At 35.5% G+C, this 18,683-nt stretch overlaps 1 protein-coding gene across 4 annotated transcripts in view; it reads right to left on the minus strand.

The window, feature by feature from the left end:
• The window catches only part of LOC123560925 (E3 ubiquitin-protein ligase CBL-B-like), a 51,597-nt gene extending 35,104 nt beyond the window's left edge, over window positions 1–16,493 (minus strand). For all 4 annotated transcript variants that reach the window (XM_053552354.1, XM_053552353.1, XM_053552352.1 and 1 more), the window contains exon 1: window positions 15,924–16,493. In XM_053552354.1, the coding sequence (XP_053408329.1) occupies window positions 15,924–16,462 (539 nt within the window). In that variant the 5' untranslated portion in view covers window positions 16,463–16,493. The remainder of the gene's footprint in view (window positions 1–15,923) is intronic.
• Between the last annotated feature and the right edge of the window lie 2,190 nt (window positions 16,494–18,683).

Consider the following 18,683-nt stretch of genomic DNA (forward strand, 5'->3'; position numbering starts at 1 on the left):
ATAGTGACCTAGTTTTTGAGCACATGTGACCTATATATATTCAAGATAAAAAATTCTGACCAATTTTCATGAAGATCCATTGAAAAACATGGCCTCTAGAGAGGTCACAAGGTTTTTCTATTATTTGACCTAATGACCTAGTTTTTGAAGGCACGTGACCCACTTTTAACTTTGACCTAGATATCATCAAGGTGAACATTCTCACCAATTTTCATGAAGATCTCGTGAAAAATATGGCCTCTAGAGAGGTCACAAGGTTTTTCTATTTTTCGATTTACTGACCTAGTTTTTAACCGCACATGACCCAGTTACGAACCTGACCTAGATATCATCAAGCTGAACATTCTCACCAATTTTCATGAAGATCAATTGAGAAATATGGCCTCTAGAAAGGTCACAAGGTTTTTTCTATTTTTAGACCTACTGACCTAGTTTTTGACCCCACGTGACCCAGTTTTGAATCTGACTTAGATATCATCAAGATGAACATTCTGACCAATATTCATGAAGATCTCATGAAAAATATGGCCTCTAGAGAGGTCACAAGGTTTTTCTATTTTTAGATCTACTGACCTAGTTTTTAACCCCACGTGACCCAGTTTCGAACTTGACCTAGATATCTTCAAGGTAAACATTCTGACCAATTTTCATGAAGATCCATTGAAAAATATCGCCTCTAGAGAGGTCACAAGGTTTTCCTATTTTTAGACCTACTGACCTAGTTTTTGACCGCACATGACCCAGTTTCGAACTGGACCTAGATATCATCAAGGTGAACATTCTGACCAATTTTCATGAAGATCCATTGAGAAATATGGCCACTAGAGAGGTCACAAGTTTTTCTATTTTTAGATCTACTGACCTAGTTTTTGACCCCACATGACCCAGTTTCGAATTTGACCTAGATATCATCAAGGTGAACATTCTGACCAATATTCATGAAGATCTCATGAAAAATATGGCCTCTAGAGAGGTCACAAGGTTTTTCTATTTTTAGATCTACTGACCTAGTTTTTAAACCCACGTGACCCAGTTTCGAACTTGACCTAGATATCATCAAGATGAACATTCTGACCAATTTTCATGAAGATGCATTGAGAAATATGGCCTCTAGAGAGGTCACAAGGTTTTTCTATTTTTAGACCTAATGACCTAGTTTTTGACCCTACGTGACCCAGTTTCGAACTTGACCTAGATATCATCAAGATAAACATTCTGACCAATATTCATGAAGATCTCATGAAAAATATGGCCTCTAGAGAGGTCACAAGGTTTTTCTATTTTTAGACCTACTGACCTAGTTTTTGACCCCAGGTGACCCAGTTTCGAACTTGACCTAGATATCATCAAGGTGAACATTCTGACCAATTTTCATGAAGATCTTGTGAAATATATGGCCTCTAAAGAGGTCACAAGGTTTTTCTATTTTTAGACCTACTGACCTAGTTTTTGATGGCACGTGACCCAGTTTCGAACTTGACCTAGATATCATCAAGATGAACATTCTGACCAACTTTCATAAAGATCCCATGAAAAATGTGACCTCTAGAGTGGTCACAAGCAAAAGTTTACGGACGCACGGACGCACTGACGCACGGACGGACGACGGACACGGACACCGCGCGATCACAAAAGCTCACCTTGTCACTTTGTGACAGGTGAGCTAAAAAAAAACAAACCCTCAGGCACCTTGCATAACCTGTAATCAAATCCTTCGCAATAGGCCATCAAGCCTACCTTTCCAGTCTGTAGATCATTGAAGTGTTATTAATCTATTTTTATCTTGAAACTTGCAAATCAAATCTTGTGCGCATTGCAACGTCCATTTTTGTTACAAAATTACTTAATGGTCTTTAACGGACATTGCCGAACATTTGTTTTGTTATGTTGCTAAGTGTTATGAGCAATGATTTGATTTCTTTGTTTTTTTAACGATGATTAGGTGGAAAAAATGCCTAGATATGGTCGGTTTTTTGGTTATCTCGAGTAGGAGCTTGGGCGCTGCTTTAAGGGTGCTTCACCCGATTGTATATTTTTGTGTTTGTATGGATTTATATACTTAATTGTTTCTATCTAAAACATTAAATAATGTTGTAAATTTTCTTTAGTAGTTTTTTTTTTGTTGTGCATGGTAAGAGTGAAATTATCTGTAGCCGGGATTCGAACCAACTAACCGGCCTGTTACACTTTTTATTGCAATGCAATGCACTTGGTTTGTAGAAAACGTTATGGTGAGACAGAGGTACCCATTTCGTGCTTTAAACTAAACCAAGAGGGAAAGGGAGAATTTGTACACTGAACTTTCTTCGTACACATTACAACATATATTTGAATTATTGATACATACTTCCATAGGAAGTTTTAATTTCAGTACACACAATGAAAAATATGTACTGAAAGTCTTATAAAAGGCAAAAATTTCCTTATTTGATTTTTATAAGCAATACACTCACACTGAGAAAAAAATGATTCAAATAAATAGTTGGACTTTACACTGAGAAAAAAAAAATTTTTTTCAGTAACATGGTATTTAACAGAACAAACAGATGTTCTGCCAACATCAACTGCCCAGCATGCGAACATACGAATACCAAATTGAACATGCTTTCACAGGATGTAAACAAACCTTAACATACATATTCCAATTTTCTTCATACTTATAAAACAAAAATATGGTTCAATGACGTTTCCTTTTTTAAGCAATGTTGCAGTTAAGAATGGCTAATTAAAAAGACATCAGTGCATTAGTATTAATTTTTTATCACAGCAAACTACATGGAAACTGTCCCCCATGAAACAGAGATGGAAGTGAAATCACTGTCAAATCTTGTAAAACATTTGCCAAACCTATAATTGTACATAATGCTCCTTACTGATGGGTAGGCCTCCAAAACATTTGCCTCACTAAGGATCATACCTAAACAATATCCCTTTAATACCCTACTATCTTTCTACAATGAACTTGTCCATCTTCCAAATTACACAGTACCATTAACTGTTAAAATGGATGCATATCAAAAAGATACTGACTGAATGGCGAACAGTGCAGACCTTGATCAGACTGCACGGATGTGAAAGGCTGAACAAGATCTACACTGGTCGCAAAGGCAGAATCAATTGTGTCCAGCATGATAAGGGATACTATATTAGATGCAATGTTTACTAAAGCTTGAAAGAGAACACTATATCCTCCAAGGTCAAAAGACTACTTTCTACATTACTGGGGAATATAATTAAAATGCAACATTAACACACATTTTGTTTAAACTCATCCATCAATATCATTCTGAATGACATAAAAACTGTCAAATGACTAATTACAGAGCTGATAACACTACTTATTTAAGACATTTAATTAAAATTTCACTAGGAAACTATAGTACACGTCTGAAGCCCAAGGACATTTAGGAAGAGCAGTGATTGTGAATCATTCAGTAGTTTCTGTCTATATAATTAAATATTAAAATACTCTGGTTAAGGAGAGGCAAAATGTTGAACAAACTGGATGAAGCAATCTGTAATGGTATACAGGACATGGTGAAGTAACATGTAATGGTATACAGAACCGGGTGCAGTAAAACGTAATGGTATACAGTTCAGAGTGAAGTAAAATGTAATGGTATACAGAACAAGGTGAAGCAAAATGTAATGGCATAAAGGACATGGTGAAGTAACATGTAATGGTATACAGAACAGGGTGCAGTAAAATGTAATGGTATACAGGACAAGGGAAAGCAAAATGTAATGGCATACAGTTCAGAGTGAAGTAAAATGTAATTGTATACAGAACAAGGTGAAGCAAAATGTAATGGCATAAAGGACATGGTGAAGTAACATGTAATGGTATACAGAACAGGGTGCAGTAAAATGTAATGGTATACAGGACAAGGGGAAGCAAAATGTAATGGCATACAGTTCAGAGTGAAGTAAAATGTAATTGTATACAGAACAAGGTGATGCAAAATGTAAAATCAAACAAAACTGAATAAAGAAAATGCAACAACATACATCCTAACCATCTTTTCTTTCCCTGAATGTTAACAAGATTCTGATAAGAACACGGGAAAATCAGAAAACGAAACACCATTATTCTCCTCTAATATATATCTCATCAAAACAAACAGTACCAAATAATGTCTGATTAAAGGGTGGGGTGAGTAATAATGACTGTTACACTGCAAAATGTCTCATCACAACCTACCTAGTCCTAAATTTCAAGTTTCAGCTCAATACCTTGAAGATCTTTGAAAAAACCTATGTGATCAATTTTTGCCCTTAAACTTTGACCTACCCACCAGTTCATGTGCTCTGTATACTGTCCCATTCATAACCTCTCTATATGCCAAATTATGATGTCATTACCTTGAGTGGTTTCTAAGTTATGAACCAGACACAAAATACATGCTTATGAAGGACATAATTATATACTTAACATCTGAGCTCCAATTGTGACCCTTGACCTACCAACCTGGTTCATGTGCTTTGCACATCGTCATACCACTACATACCAATGTGCCAAGTTTCAAGTAAATACCTTGAACTGTTTTAATGTTAAGTTCTGGACAGACAGAATGACTTCATCTTTGAGATCCATTTGTGACCTTGACATCTGACCTACCAATCAGGTTTCATCTCATTGCAAATGTACTATATTTAGCATATACCAAGTTTAGAGTCAATAAGTTATGTGTCAGACAAAAATTTTGATGGACAGAAGGATGGACAGACAGATACACGCCACTAAAAAACTGAAATCTGCACAGAAAGCTTAAATACCTTTTTTTTTTTGCTTTCCTACTATCAGGCAAATAGATCACTTCATGGTTTGTTAAATATACACCTTTTTGCCTTTAATGTTTGAACTCCTAAATTATACCTCATACAACACATATAACTACTTTGTAACATTTTTAAAGTAGAAAAATTCACAAATTTATATATATGAAACACTGATCAGCACAAGGGCAGCTGTACAAAGTGAGATCAACATACATCAAGTTGTATATCTCTACAACACAGTGAGAGCTATTAAAATCAAAAATTTACATTTAATGACTCAATACAATATACAACCATTAAATGGCTTATAACACTTCAAAATGAGTACAAAAAGGCAACATAATAAAATGTTTTATAGCATTATCTACATAATATGAAATGTAAACAAAATGTATGCAGCATTCATCTTGCCTCAATAATTAAATAAAACAGATGTTTTCCCAGGAAAGCTGAGGATCAATGGATTTTACAGATCTCGCCTAGTTCACACACCTACATCAATATCACAGCATGCATCTCAATGATTGTATAGTTTTTTTCTTTCAACAGGCATGAATGAATGAAGCAATTTGACAACCATCCCTTTTAACTAATAATAGCTACTGAAATAAAGTTGGTTAATCCCATTTCTATTTCATGCAATATGTAAGACTGCAGACAATGTTCATATTCAAGGTAAAGCAATTTTAAAAGAACCTCTCTACAATAGATATCTTTAGATATTTATAATATAAATGGACTGCTCTACAATCTAAAGGAATATAATGATTGTATAAAACAGCTGCAGTAACAAAAGAAATGACCTTGCAAAAAGACCCCACTGCCATTTAACTCTACCTCTCAGGTACACAATCATCTACATGTATACTATACATGTACCTCTAAACATGTCAGTACAGTCAAACCTGTCTACAAAGACCACCCTTAGGAGAGCCAAAATGTGGTCTTTATTGGGAGGTGGTCTTCATTTACAGGTTAAAATACACTGTAAATGTTAAAATGGGAAACAAAACATGATTGTGGTCTTTAGAACCAGGTGGTCTCTGTTCAGAGGTGGTCTTTAACATAGGTTTGACTGTATATAAAACAACTCTACATACTATATCAATATTCTATTCCTTCTCTATGCAGTCACTCTTTGTGAGTACCCTAAACCTCTCGTATGCAGCCACTCTTTGTGAGTAACATGCCTCCTGAGTGCTGCCACCTTTGTTTGTACACTTGACCTCTTGTATGCGGCCACGCTATGTCGATACTCTTAAAATCTTGCATGCAACCATTCCTTGACGATAACCTATATCTTTAGTAACCAGTCTATATAAGTATCCCAAACCGCTTGTATGCAGCCCCCTTCTTACTGTCTGTCAATGCCATATCTTTTTTTAGGCCGTACTCTATACATTTTATTTTCAGAAAGTACCCTATACCTTTCAATTACAGCCGGTACCCAAATCTCTTGTTTACAGCCAGTATCCTATACCTTTTGTAAACAGCCGGTACCCTATACCTCTTGTTTACAGCCAGAACCCTATACCTCTTGTTTACAGCCAGTACCCTATACCTCTTGTTTACAGCCAGTACCCTATACTTCTTGTTTACAGTCGATACCCTATACCTCTTGTTTACAGCCACTCTGTAAGAGTACCATCTACCTCTTGTGTACAGCCATACTAATGCCAGTGTTTAAAACTTCTCTATAATGTTCTTCCACTACAATGTTGTAGTTCTATGAGGAAACCACACAATAACCTGGCAGCAGGCTTTACATACATCAATGATTGAATCATGAGACAATCCCCTCAATAAAATGTGGATCAAAACCAATAAATCTGTTTGTAGAATACAGCAGTATCAGCTAAATCTTTTCAGTTGTAAACAATATCTTCCTATTTCCTTAATGAAACATTTAAAGGTTATGCATAGAAAATTAAGTTTATGAATATGTAAATAGTAAATTACATGTATAATCAAACCTGTATAGACCACCTCCAAACAAAGGCCACCTGGCTATACAGACCGCTAGTTTTGTTTCCTGTATATTGACATCTGCAGTGTATTTTAACCTCTGATCAAGGACCACTTGCCAATAAAGACCACTTTTTACCTCCCCCTACTGCTGGTTGTTATAGACAGGTTTATTAAACACTGTATGAAAATCTATTTAGACAGTTACTAAACTTAAAACAACTTTCTAGCATAAAACTGCTGCCTTTAATTGTCATTTTCTGAGTGTTTTAACAGAGATTCTCCCTCATGTGTGCTGTTAACACCACCTTTTTGTAAATTCTATTGCAATGACAATTCAAAAGGTCCCACAAACTTAAATATTATTCTCTCTATATATATATATTCTGTATAAAATGGGACAATTTCACAGAGCTGCCACACATATCTGGACCCATTTCTAAGTACAAACTTTACCTCATTATAAAAATTATCCTACAACTGACATAAGATAAAAGTAGGGGTCAGGTATCTTCCAAGTCAGATCTTTCCTGTCACATTTGCTTAATGTAAAATCACATAAAAATCACACTGCTGTGACCTGGTATTACTACTCATACTAAAATTGAGTTTTACTTCACCGAATATATATGTAAAAAAAACCATTCACAATGAAATTTAAAGAAAAACTAGCCTTAACTTAGATGATTGCGGCCAGCCTAAGTGAAAATTAAGTGTTCAATAACCATTAGTCATTGTGTGCTCAACCCATGCTGGTTCCTTTAATACTGTGAGGCCAAAAAGAAACAGCATCAACAAGATCAAACAACCCTGACGTTCCCATGCATTTCATGAACATTTAATTACAGCAATGGACAATATATTCATTTGTTTTAATAGCTTTTGCTGGAACAGCATTAACCCAAGTTTGTTTCATGTTATGTTGTAACATCTGCAAAATCCCTCACGACATTATGTATGTAACCTCAACATTCTCGGCTAGGGCGCCAGCCCATCCCTCGGGATTCTGCAGTAATCATATCATGTATAAGACGTGCCATATCCTTACATTTTCACAATTTTTTGTTAAAAGTAATACTATGCCTGTATTAATACTAGAAGAAAGTATCATTTGTGACAGGGCAAACCTGTATCAATTTCAAGTCTTAAAACCACAAACATTGAACAGGCACAACTTTCATCTTTGAATATTTTCCTGGTTTGACAGGCGTGACACTGATCAATTTATATCAATTTTATATAAGGGGATTTCTGCCTGTTAGAGCAGCTACTTTATCTACAACTTAACAATGATCGGAATATTGATTAAACAGTCAAAAAAAAAAATCAGGGTATTTTACAATGTCCTTAAATTGCTGATACGTAAAACAAAGACAGCACTAGTTATGCTTTTCGCATGAGGGATTAAGACTAATTACACTCAACAGCATCTTAAAATTACAATAACACAATCTTTACTGTAATCATATTTAAAAATTTCCCCACTTTATATGTTTCCTAATTTGGAAAATTTCCTTAACCACAGACGTGCAATTTTCCCCAACATTTGAATGGGCCCTTTGCTGAACTATAGTCAAAGTCAAATTTAACAAGAACACACGTATTTTTGACTGAATGATTTCTTTTATACATTTAAGTATGAATCATCATAACAATTCATTTACTAATCTGTAGGTATCCTATTAGATGAAATATTTTTTAGCAAGAAGAGATGTTTTATGGGGCAAAATTTTGAAAGGCGACATATGGCAGGGAACCACTACAACACTTTGTGGGGGGTGACGTCAGTGTGGCAACATTAATTTTGCAGAGCACCATAACGAGACTGGATGCAGCGAAGTTTGGCAGGGCAACATACGGCCTGGCTCGATGACAACGGCTGTTGTTGTGTGGCTGCAACAGAACCACATCATGAATTGGCGCATATCAGCCAACAAAGGGTTAAGGCTCCATGACATTCAGTATTTACATACATGTTAATTGTTATAGTTGCAACCATTTATTAACTAAATACCAGTATACTCATTTAATGAATATCTAAAACACCATTGGAAATTATCAACTTATAATCTTATTTTACTATAGAGGTAAGAGAGTGTGCAACATCAGTGATCTACTGTATCTTTAAATTAGGTTTGCTTAAAAAATCTTGTACATTCATTTCTGCTGTGATACAATTAAATACTTGATAATGACTAGCTTATCAATAGTCATTCAGTAAGTCTGTATAAACTATGCATTTCTAGATAAAAACAGTTTCTACCAACATGTTGATAATAAATATTGAAGTGAGTCCTTTAAATATTGGTTGTGAACAATACCAGCTCAACTATTGATGTACTAACAAATTTTTCAGATGAAAAGGCAAACGTTGCAATTCTAATATATTTCACAAGGCTTATGACATTTACAAGCAAACAATGTGTTTAATGTTATTGTTACATATTTTTTGTATTTTTGTGCCATAAAAGTTTCACCGAGATGCTTCGATATATTAAACATTACTTTTGTACAGTGCAGTACTGACAGGGTTAGAATTTAACATTTTGTTTCACTGCAAATTTTTGCAAGTACAAAAAATTTCAATCGCAATTTTGTTTAACCGTTTTGGGCAGAAACAAGGCTCTGTCCTCCATAACAGTACTGTTAAGTGTGTGTAGTATAAAACATGGTTTTTCCATCAAAAATTGTGCCGGCAGGCCCGCCACATACCGGTAGTTACTGTGTTGCGTAATCAAAATATGCAAACAGTCCACACACTATGTAAAAACGCCATCCTGTGTGAAATATCATCATTAAATGCACATTTACAGCAGACTGAAACTGGAAAGAGATTAAAACTTTCTACCTGAGATTTTGCACTCGCAAAATTTTGCGAGCTTGGGCTAAGTCACTTGCATTTTTCAAAATGTACTCGCATTTTGCGAGTATGCGAGCTTAAATTCGAACCCTGACTGAGTATTCAAAACAAAGTTTGTGAATTTATTTAATTAAAAACATGATAATAATAAGAAATTGATTATGACTCTATATGAGCAATTAATCAAACTTTAAATCTCCTGTTAAAGTTAACTAGGCCTTGTCAATAAATATAAAGCAATCTATCAAAAAATTTTGATGATAGTACTGACCTTGTTACTTTTAACTTTCGACAAAGTAAATCATATTGTTTCAACAATGTCACATGTAGAACAAGAGATCACAGAGTGATCTTGGCGCCCACCAATGTGCCATTTTTGAGTATTCCAAATTTCAAGACTTACTGACTAGCTCAAGGTCAAATTTCATTTCCATACACAACACTGTGCATGTGGTCCAAATTCGAAAGCTGTAGCTTGAGAAATGTGAAAGTAGGTCACTAGGTCAATGTCAAGGTCAAAGTTTGTTTCGGTACACAATCCTATGCATGTGGTCTAAATTTGAAGCCTGTAGCTACAGAAATGTGAAAGTAGGTCACTAGGTCAATCTTAAGGTCAAAGTTCATTTCGGTACACAAAACTATGCAAGTGGTCCAAATTTGAAGGCTGTAGCTTGAGAAATGTAAAACTAAGTCACTAGGTCAAAATCAAGGTCAAATTCTATTTCGGAATACAAAACTATGCATGTGGTCCATATTTGAAGCCTGTACCTTCAAAAATGTGAAAATAGGTCACTAGGTCAATGTAAAGGTCAAAGTTCATTTCGGTACACGAAACTATGCATGTGGTCCAAATTTGAAGGCTGTAGCTTGAGAAATGTAAAAGTAAGTCACTAGGTCAAAATCAAGGTCAAATTTTATTTCGGAATACAAAACTATGCATGTTGTCCAAATTTGAAGCCTGTACCTTAAAAATGTGAAAGTAGGTCACTAGGTCAATGCAAAGGTCTTTTGTAAGTTCATTTCGGTACACAAAACTATGCATGTGGTCCAAATTTGAAGGCTGTAGCTTGAGAAATGTAAAAGTAGGTCACTAGGTCAAAATCAAGGTCAAATTTTATTTTGGAATAAAAAACTATGCATTGGGTCCAAATTTGAAGCCTGTACCTTCAAAAATGTGAAAGTAGGTCACTAGGTCAATGTGAAGGTCAAAGTTTTTTTCGGTACACAAAATTATGCATGTGGTCCAAATTTGAAGGCTGTAGCCTGAGAAATGTGGAAGTAGGTCACTAGGTCAAAATCAATGTCAAATTTCATTTTGAAACACAGAACTATGCATATGGTCCAAATTTGACGCCTGTACCTTCAAAAATGTAAAAGTAGGTCACTAGGTCAAAATCAATGTCAAAGTTTTTTCCAGTGCACAAAACTATGCATGTGGTCCAAATTTGAAGGCTGTAGCTACAGAAATGTGAAAGTATGTCACTAGATCAAAATCAAGGTCAACTCAGTCAAGGTTCATCTTGCCACTCAAAAATATACATGTGGTCCAAATTTGAAGGCTGTAGCTACAGAAATGTGAAAGTAGGTCACTAGGTCAAAATCAAGGTCAACTCATATCAAGGTTCATCTTGCCACTCAAAAATATACATGTGGTCCAAATTTGAATGTTGTAGTTATTGACAAGAACATTTTAAAAGCTTTTCCCTATATAAGTCTATATGAACCATGTGACCACCGGGGCGGGGCAATTTTGACCCTAGGGGGATAATTTGAACAAACTTGGTAGAGAACCACTAGATGATGCTACATTACAAGTATCAAAGCCCTAGGCTTTGTGGTTTGGACAAGAAGATTTTCAAAGTTTTTCCTTATATAAGTCTATGTAAACCATATGACCCCCAGGGCGGGGCCATATTTGACCCTAGGGGTATAATTTGAACAATCTTCGTTGAAGACCACTAGATGATGTCACATACAAAATATCAAAGCCCTAGGCCCTGTGGTTTTGGACAAGAGGTTATTCAAAGTTTTTCCCTATATAAGTCTATATAAACCATGTGACCCCCAGGGTGTGGCCATATTTGACCCTAGAGAAATAATTTGAATCATCTTGGTAGAGGACCACTAGATGATGCTTCAAACCAAATATCAAAGCCCTAGGCTCTGTGGTTTTGGACAAGAAGGTTTTCAAAGCTTTTCCCTATATAAATCTATGTAAAATATAGAAATAAACAAAGGGCCATAACTCACTCATAAATTGTTGAACCAGTCTGATTTTCAGGGGGACACAACTAGGGTACCAATACATCATTCTGACAAAGTTTGGTCAAAATCCCCCCAGTAGTTTCTGAGGAGATGCGATAACGAGAAATTGTTAACGGACGGACGGACGGACTGACGGACGGACGGACCACGGACGCAGAGTGATTTTAACAGCCCACCATCTGATGATGGTGGGCTAAAAATGATAATGTTATATTATAATCCTGGCCTGGATCCAGAAATATTTAACTGGAGGGGCAACAGTTAAGAATGAAGGTGTCACCGACACAGCGCCGAGCGCCAAGTGGGGTAGGTATGGGAGGGGCACTCGTTTGTGTTGGGGGGGGGGGGTCAGGGGGTCTACCCCTGGAAATTTTAAAAATAAAGGTATGAAAAGGTGGCCTCATGTGCATTTTTTAGGTCTAAATTTTGAGATTTATCTCCTGTTAGGGGTCGGAGAGGTCTCTGCATGGAAATTTTTCAAATAAAGTTATGAAATGGTGACCGCTGTTGCATTTTTGGGTCTAAATTTTGAGAAAATATTATTCCTTTGTGTAACTTTGATGAGTATAGGTCACTTCTCAGCCAACTGGGAAGAGGGGGGCAAGGGCCCCTGGGTAATCTGGGCCCGATATTCATTTTAAATTATCGCAAATGGCAATAATATCAACCAAGAGAGTGAGCCCTGAAATGGCATCTTGCTGAAATGTTTTATATATCACATTTCTTCAAAATGCAGTACAACCTCTTTTATATCGAACTATGCTGAAGAAAACTAAAAAGAAATTTTTTATGTGTTTGTTGACAGTTGTAATAAGGTTGTTGCCCTGCCTTAAAAGGAAGTAAAATATCAGATTCTGTGCTTGTATGGAGGTGTTTGCTCCTTGGGGTGTCATTAAGACAGGTACATGGTACTGGTATTGTACACATGTCTGTATGTACAATTAGTTTTCTTTTTTTCAAATATATATACATGTTGAGCCTTGACTAAATGAGTAAGTCTTTTCTAAATTTTCAATCAACTTTGAAAGTTTATCTTATAATCTAAATCAACTTTGAAAGTTTATCTTATAATCTATACCAACTACATGACCATATCCTCATACCAAAAATATAAATAAATTCAGCAATGATTTTGCTTTCTTACAATGTACATGTACATGTATATTGCACAGTGTTTGCTGTCATGTAGTGAGAACTGTTCTACTGATGTGAAAGAATGCATCTAAATCAGCTGGTATAAATTTCTGAACTACAACAGGGGTTCCACTAGACCCGAAAACCCAAGAGTCCCAGGACCCTTGGGCCCAAATTTTGAAGGGTCCTTTTCCAAAATACAGGAGTCCTGTCCCAACACGTCAATATAATTTACTATATTTTTTTATTCAGTAATACGTAGATCTTTACCTAAGAAAACAATAAACCCAAGATCATGTTACAGCATAATAAAAATGTCAGTCTCAGATCACATAGTCTCATATTGTAAACTAATATTTATCAAAATTCATGTTATTTTAATTAGGTTTTTCTTCAATATTTCATTTCATATTTAATAACAGAACAGTGCTATAACACTCTAGAAAAATGTATCCAAAATGTACTATCCGAATACTGTTACACTTTCAGAATGTCATCGGAAAGAAGTTTTTGCTCAGTCTATTTGGCAAACTAAGCTAAATCAGCGATAGTTCCTCAAATAATGATGCTACTTATCATAAAAAACGGCACTGAAAGTCAGTTTTTTTTTTAGGAATTTTGGAAATATGCATATGACATCGGGTGTAATTAGACCCGTGAACGGACATTCTAAACTTATTTTTGCTTTCGAAATTCATCAAAATTTGTGAAGTTTCTTGTTGAAATTACGATATGATCACTAAACAATTTAAAGTTGGCATGAAAAAATCTTGCAGGGCACTTTTCACATGCTCGGTAATCAGCTGCTTACGATAATTTAATAATTGGCGCCTTTTTTGACAGTACACAGGATTCGCTTTAATTTCAACACTTCATTGATTTCTTGTTACCTATGTGCACTCACCGTGACGTAACCTGCTGATAAAAAATCAGCGAGGCATGTCTACAGGAGAAAGGGCGGGATTTAGCAGAGATCAAAGGCAGGAGAGCATGACCGCGAGTGTTTATTTTGAATACACGTGTCTATCGTGGAAATAGTTTTACTGAAGGAAATTAATGATAAGAGAAAGGATTATCAAAGGAAAATGCCCCCGGGTCCCGAAGGACGCACAGGCAAGTATTCTGCCGGGTCCTTTGAGCGTCTTTTGAAAATCTCCCGGGTCCGGACCCGGGGTCCCAGGTCAAATGGAACCCCTGTACAACCCATGTACTTTTCCAAGCAATCCAGCTGCCCAGAATGCTGCCCCATGCCTTTGCCAGAGTCCACCATCAAGCTACTACTGCTGATCAAACCCCAACTGGACCACTTAAAAGTCCCAGGCATAAATTTTATGTTTAAAACAGATAAACCAACTTCGAAAATAGAGGTTACGAATATTTACATGGTTAGAAAAACCTTACTATAAATACTTCACATGAAGTAATACCTTCAGAACCATAAAGGGAAGTAATCAGAAACAATGCATCCAATGTAAATCAAACATTCAAGCCTTTGACAAATATGACAGATTATCCAAAATAAGGTTTTGCAAGAAACTGATACACTTTATGTTCAAAAGAACAAGAGTGGCAGCCATGTTATAAACAAAGTCATTTAATATGGCCCCTTAACCATGTCATTAAAGGAACAACTGCTTTGCATAAAAGTATATCTCTTGAAAGTGGAGACCCATCTTAGAAATATTTGTTCTGCTTCTAACCCAGCACTTCAATAAGTGGGTTTGTATGTTGGTATTTTTTTCCCGTTAAAGTGTATGTGGAAGAACCCACATTGTCAGCCTTTTTGTGATCCCTTCTTTTCAGAAATGGTGCACATACACAAGATTATTAAAACTGTGAAAGAAAATTACCATAAAATCAAAACATTTCTAGTCAAGTTTGTACAGAAACGTAAACTCATTCACACTCTGATTCTGAAGTTTGCATTTTCATCCGGCTTTACAGTTGCATAAAGGACAGCACACTCTAATTGTAATTTTAAACTCAGAAACATTTCTGCTGACAAGAAAACATAACTATGTAATTATGTAAAATGCAAAAATACACTTTGTGATATGAACTAGACACAGAATGTTTAACTTAACATTGATGATTTTTATGAATGGCAGTGGCTAGAGAACCGGAACTGGTTCCCTAGACAGCAAACTTATTCATCCGGAATCGGTTCCCTAGCCAAAGTACGTGCATAAGCTAGGGAACCGGAAGTTAATTTCTATGCATAGCTGCCGAAATTCACATAGTTTCTTTTGGTCCATATCAAGCACATTACTAACTTTATTAATTTTACAATTTCATAAAGTCATGTCCTTGCATTTATTTGCGTTTACCATGTTTACAAAGTGTCATCGCCGCATACTGTCCGCCATATTGGTATGATATAAACTAGTACGAGTGAAGGTGGAAATCGTTATCAGCACTGTCTTATCAGCGAGGTGCATTTTTATGTTGGCATTGAAAGTTTCAATTACATTATTATGAGAAAAAGATAAATGTTCAGCTGGAAGAAAGAATAGGGTATTATACCTGTACGGTAATTAACAAAGCTGGAACGTTACTGCTTATAACAGCGTGAAAACTACTTTGCCATTTTAAATTGTTTTTACCAAAATAGAGAACTGATTCTGGACGAATAAGTTCGCTGTCTAGGGAACTGGCTCTGGTTGTCTAGCCACTGCCTTTATGAATTTATAATGGAATTTAAGACTGACATTTAAGACAAAGATATGAAATATTTCTCAGTCACAACAGTTACTTTTTTTTTTCTGAAGTTTTTATGTCTTGGAAACTAATCTTTTATGAAGTATATTCCATTTTGTGTTTTGAATTGCCTTTTAAACATTAAATACAAAAATACTATTGAATCCTATTCTGTAAACAACACCAAATAAGGGCAATTCAACCTAAATAGGTCATGACTCACCTGTCGCCAAATGATTTCTTCCACCATTCTGCCGCATCCACTTTTGTAATGCGGAAATTTTCTCCTGCAAATGAACCATTTGGATAGATGGCTTTTAATTCCGCTAGCATATGAGAAAACACTAAACTCAGTTTAGTCAAATTTCTTCTATAATGAGAATTCTCATCAAACATCTTCTCTTTGCCTTCTTTGAACAATTTGATTGTATTTTTACACTTATTCATTAGGTTGTCTATAAAAATTCTGAAATATTCACATTCATTGAGTGTATGCAACTTGTCATCATGTTTATTATAGATAAGTCTAAGATGCTGATATGTGTCCGGCAAAATATCCAGAATGAAAGGAGGACTGTTTCGCAAGTTCATCCGGTGATGTTGGCACATTTTCACTACTTTGTCCATTAATTTCCATGATTTTTCTATAGTCCTTTTGTCTACGACTAATTTATTTGGGGTAAAAACACCCTGCAAGACGCCTATAACTCCTGAAAGGTTCATCCCTTGCTGATTTGATCTGGTTCTACTACCCTGCGCCATATTGCATCTTCCTGGTTCAGAAATAGACTGGTTTACTGATTAAATTTATTTCTGTAAACTAGGTCTGCCGAGTATCGACCCGCTATTAATTTTTGCTGTAAGTATGATACTAGAATCAAATTATTACTTCGAACACGGAAGACTGTTAATTATTATCTTTATTTTAAATTCGCAGGTATTTTGTTTCATTGCAGTCTGTTTAAAGACATATCGGACAGTTTTCTATCTGTATCGTATAGGCAAAAAATTTCCTACGGACATAAATTCTTTAAACTTTGTGTACTGAGTATTGAAAGAAAATCAAGTTTAAAACGGATCGATATTAAAAATCATTGGTACCCAGGCTTGATCTTGAATTATCTGCCCATGAAAATAGATTTTTCAAGTATTTTCGACTTTAAAGAGCAGATAATTCATGACCAAGGCAGGGGATCTATGATTTGTTTTTGTTTTTTCATATTTCTGTTTTTGATTTGATTCTCTGTAAGTAAACACAGTTTAAAGAAGAAATTATTTCCGTAAGAAAATTTTACCTCATGTCAATATAGACTCTGTGGCAAATGTCCTTAAATACTAACATGACAAAATGATATCACAAAGTCAAAGCTGGTCTCTCCCCTGGAACAAAGAGCTATAAAAATAAAGAGATGTTGTATTTTGTAGTTCTTAACCTGGAACAAATTTCTTTAAACTTTGTAAACTGACTGCAAATGAAGTCTGAAACAGAAATATAAATTAAAATGCACTGTTTCTTTGCCTTGATAATGAATTATCTGCCCTTGAAAATTGGGATTTTTTTTAGTATTTTTGGATTTTCAAGGACAGGTAATTCAATATCAAGCCCGGGTAAAACATAAATGATTTTTTTATACATATTTCCGCTTTAAAATTGACTCATTCTACTGTTCAGTACTCAAAGTTTAAAGAAATTCTGTCCTTGGGAAAATTTTGCCTATATATACATGTAGATGATGATATTTTATGCTATTTTTTCATGGTTTGGTTGTGATTCCGAGTCAGCAGTGTCTCACTCCATCTGACAGGTTGTACACTTCGAGATAAAATATTCGTAGTACAATATGCGTCAACATCATGCAACCCGAACCCCTTCTTCCCTAGAACTACAGAAGCATGGAACAAGATCAGAGCCTTCAAACATGGGGTTTGTTTTATATCTTAGTGGCTTAAAATAAAACTCAAAGCTATGTCTGTCATGACCACAATAAACGGTGAATGTTTTCCTGGAGCTGGAAGATGAAAATATAGTTTATCTGTAACTGCCTTATTTAAACTTTTAATTATTAATTTTTTCTTTCTTTACTAACATCTTTTCCACTTTTTCTCAGTTTCGCACATATGACTTCACGTAATAGTCAAGTATTGAGACAACATTCGATGTAGAAACTGAGGCAGTTTGGTGAGGCATAGTAGTTGATATGGCTTAAAATTTCATTCAGTATCTAGGACGGATATTTATGACCGTTTTCTTTTTACATATTTTGGTTTAAAATCATATGCAATATTTGTATCGGTGTTGCATGAGTATGTTAACAGCAGACTGAAACTTCATCCGATGAGATGTATTATAGGTTAGAGACCACCAATTGCTTTCCCATAGACTTACATTATAACATTATGGCGTGTACAGCCTTCCTTACATCGGAACAAGTATATCCAATTACATGTTTTTCAAGAACTACCTTAGTTTGTTTAAGTAATTTTCGTCCCCTGTTTACATCGTTGGTATGGCGGGAGAAATTCGTTTGATTAAACGTTTTTTCAATACACATAAAATGTAGCAATTTTTGTCAAAATGTGTAATAAATTACTGTAAATGCAGTGAAAAATCCCCATGTTGAAAAAATAATCACTTCTTGGGTTTGTTTACATGTGACTGAACGGCAAGACGTTACCTTTTTCCTAGTTATACGCTAACCTTTTCCCTGTACTTTTGGAATTGGTGATCTGTGAAAATTAGTTACCTTACGGTTCATCCGCATAAACATTTAGTGGCTTTTGCCCTAAAAATAACCAGTCAGAAGTCGTAAAAACGCTAGAAATGAGAGGTGGGATTGATTGTGTTTCCCGATTTCACATGGTACACCGATTTTGCCCAGTTATACTCGTTTTGTGGTTGCGCGCGCGCATTTGTGTATCAATCACGTGATCAGCATAGCCAGGCTTTTGAATCGAGCCCACCTATTCAATATTATTTTTTCAG

The sequence above is a fragment of the Mercenaria mercenaria genome, chromosome 10 (assembly GCF_021730395.1).
Source record: "Mercenaria mercenaria strain notata chromosome 10, MADL_Memer_1, whole genome shotgun sequence".
NCBI lineage: Eukaryota > Metazoa > Mollusca > Bivalvia > Venerida > Veneridae > Mercenaria > Mercenaria mercenaria.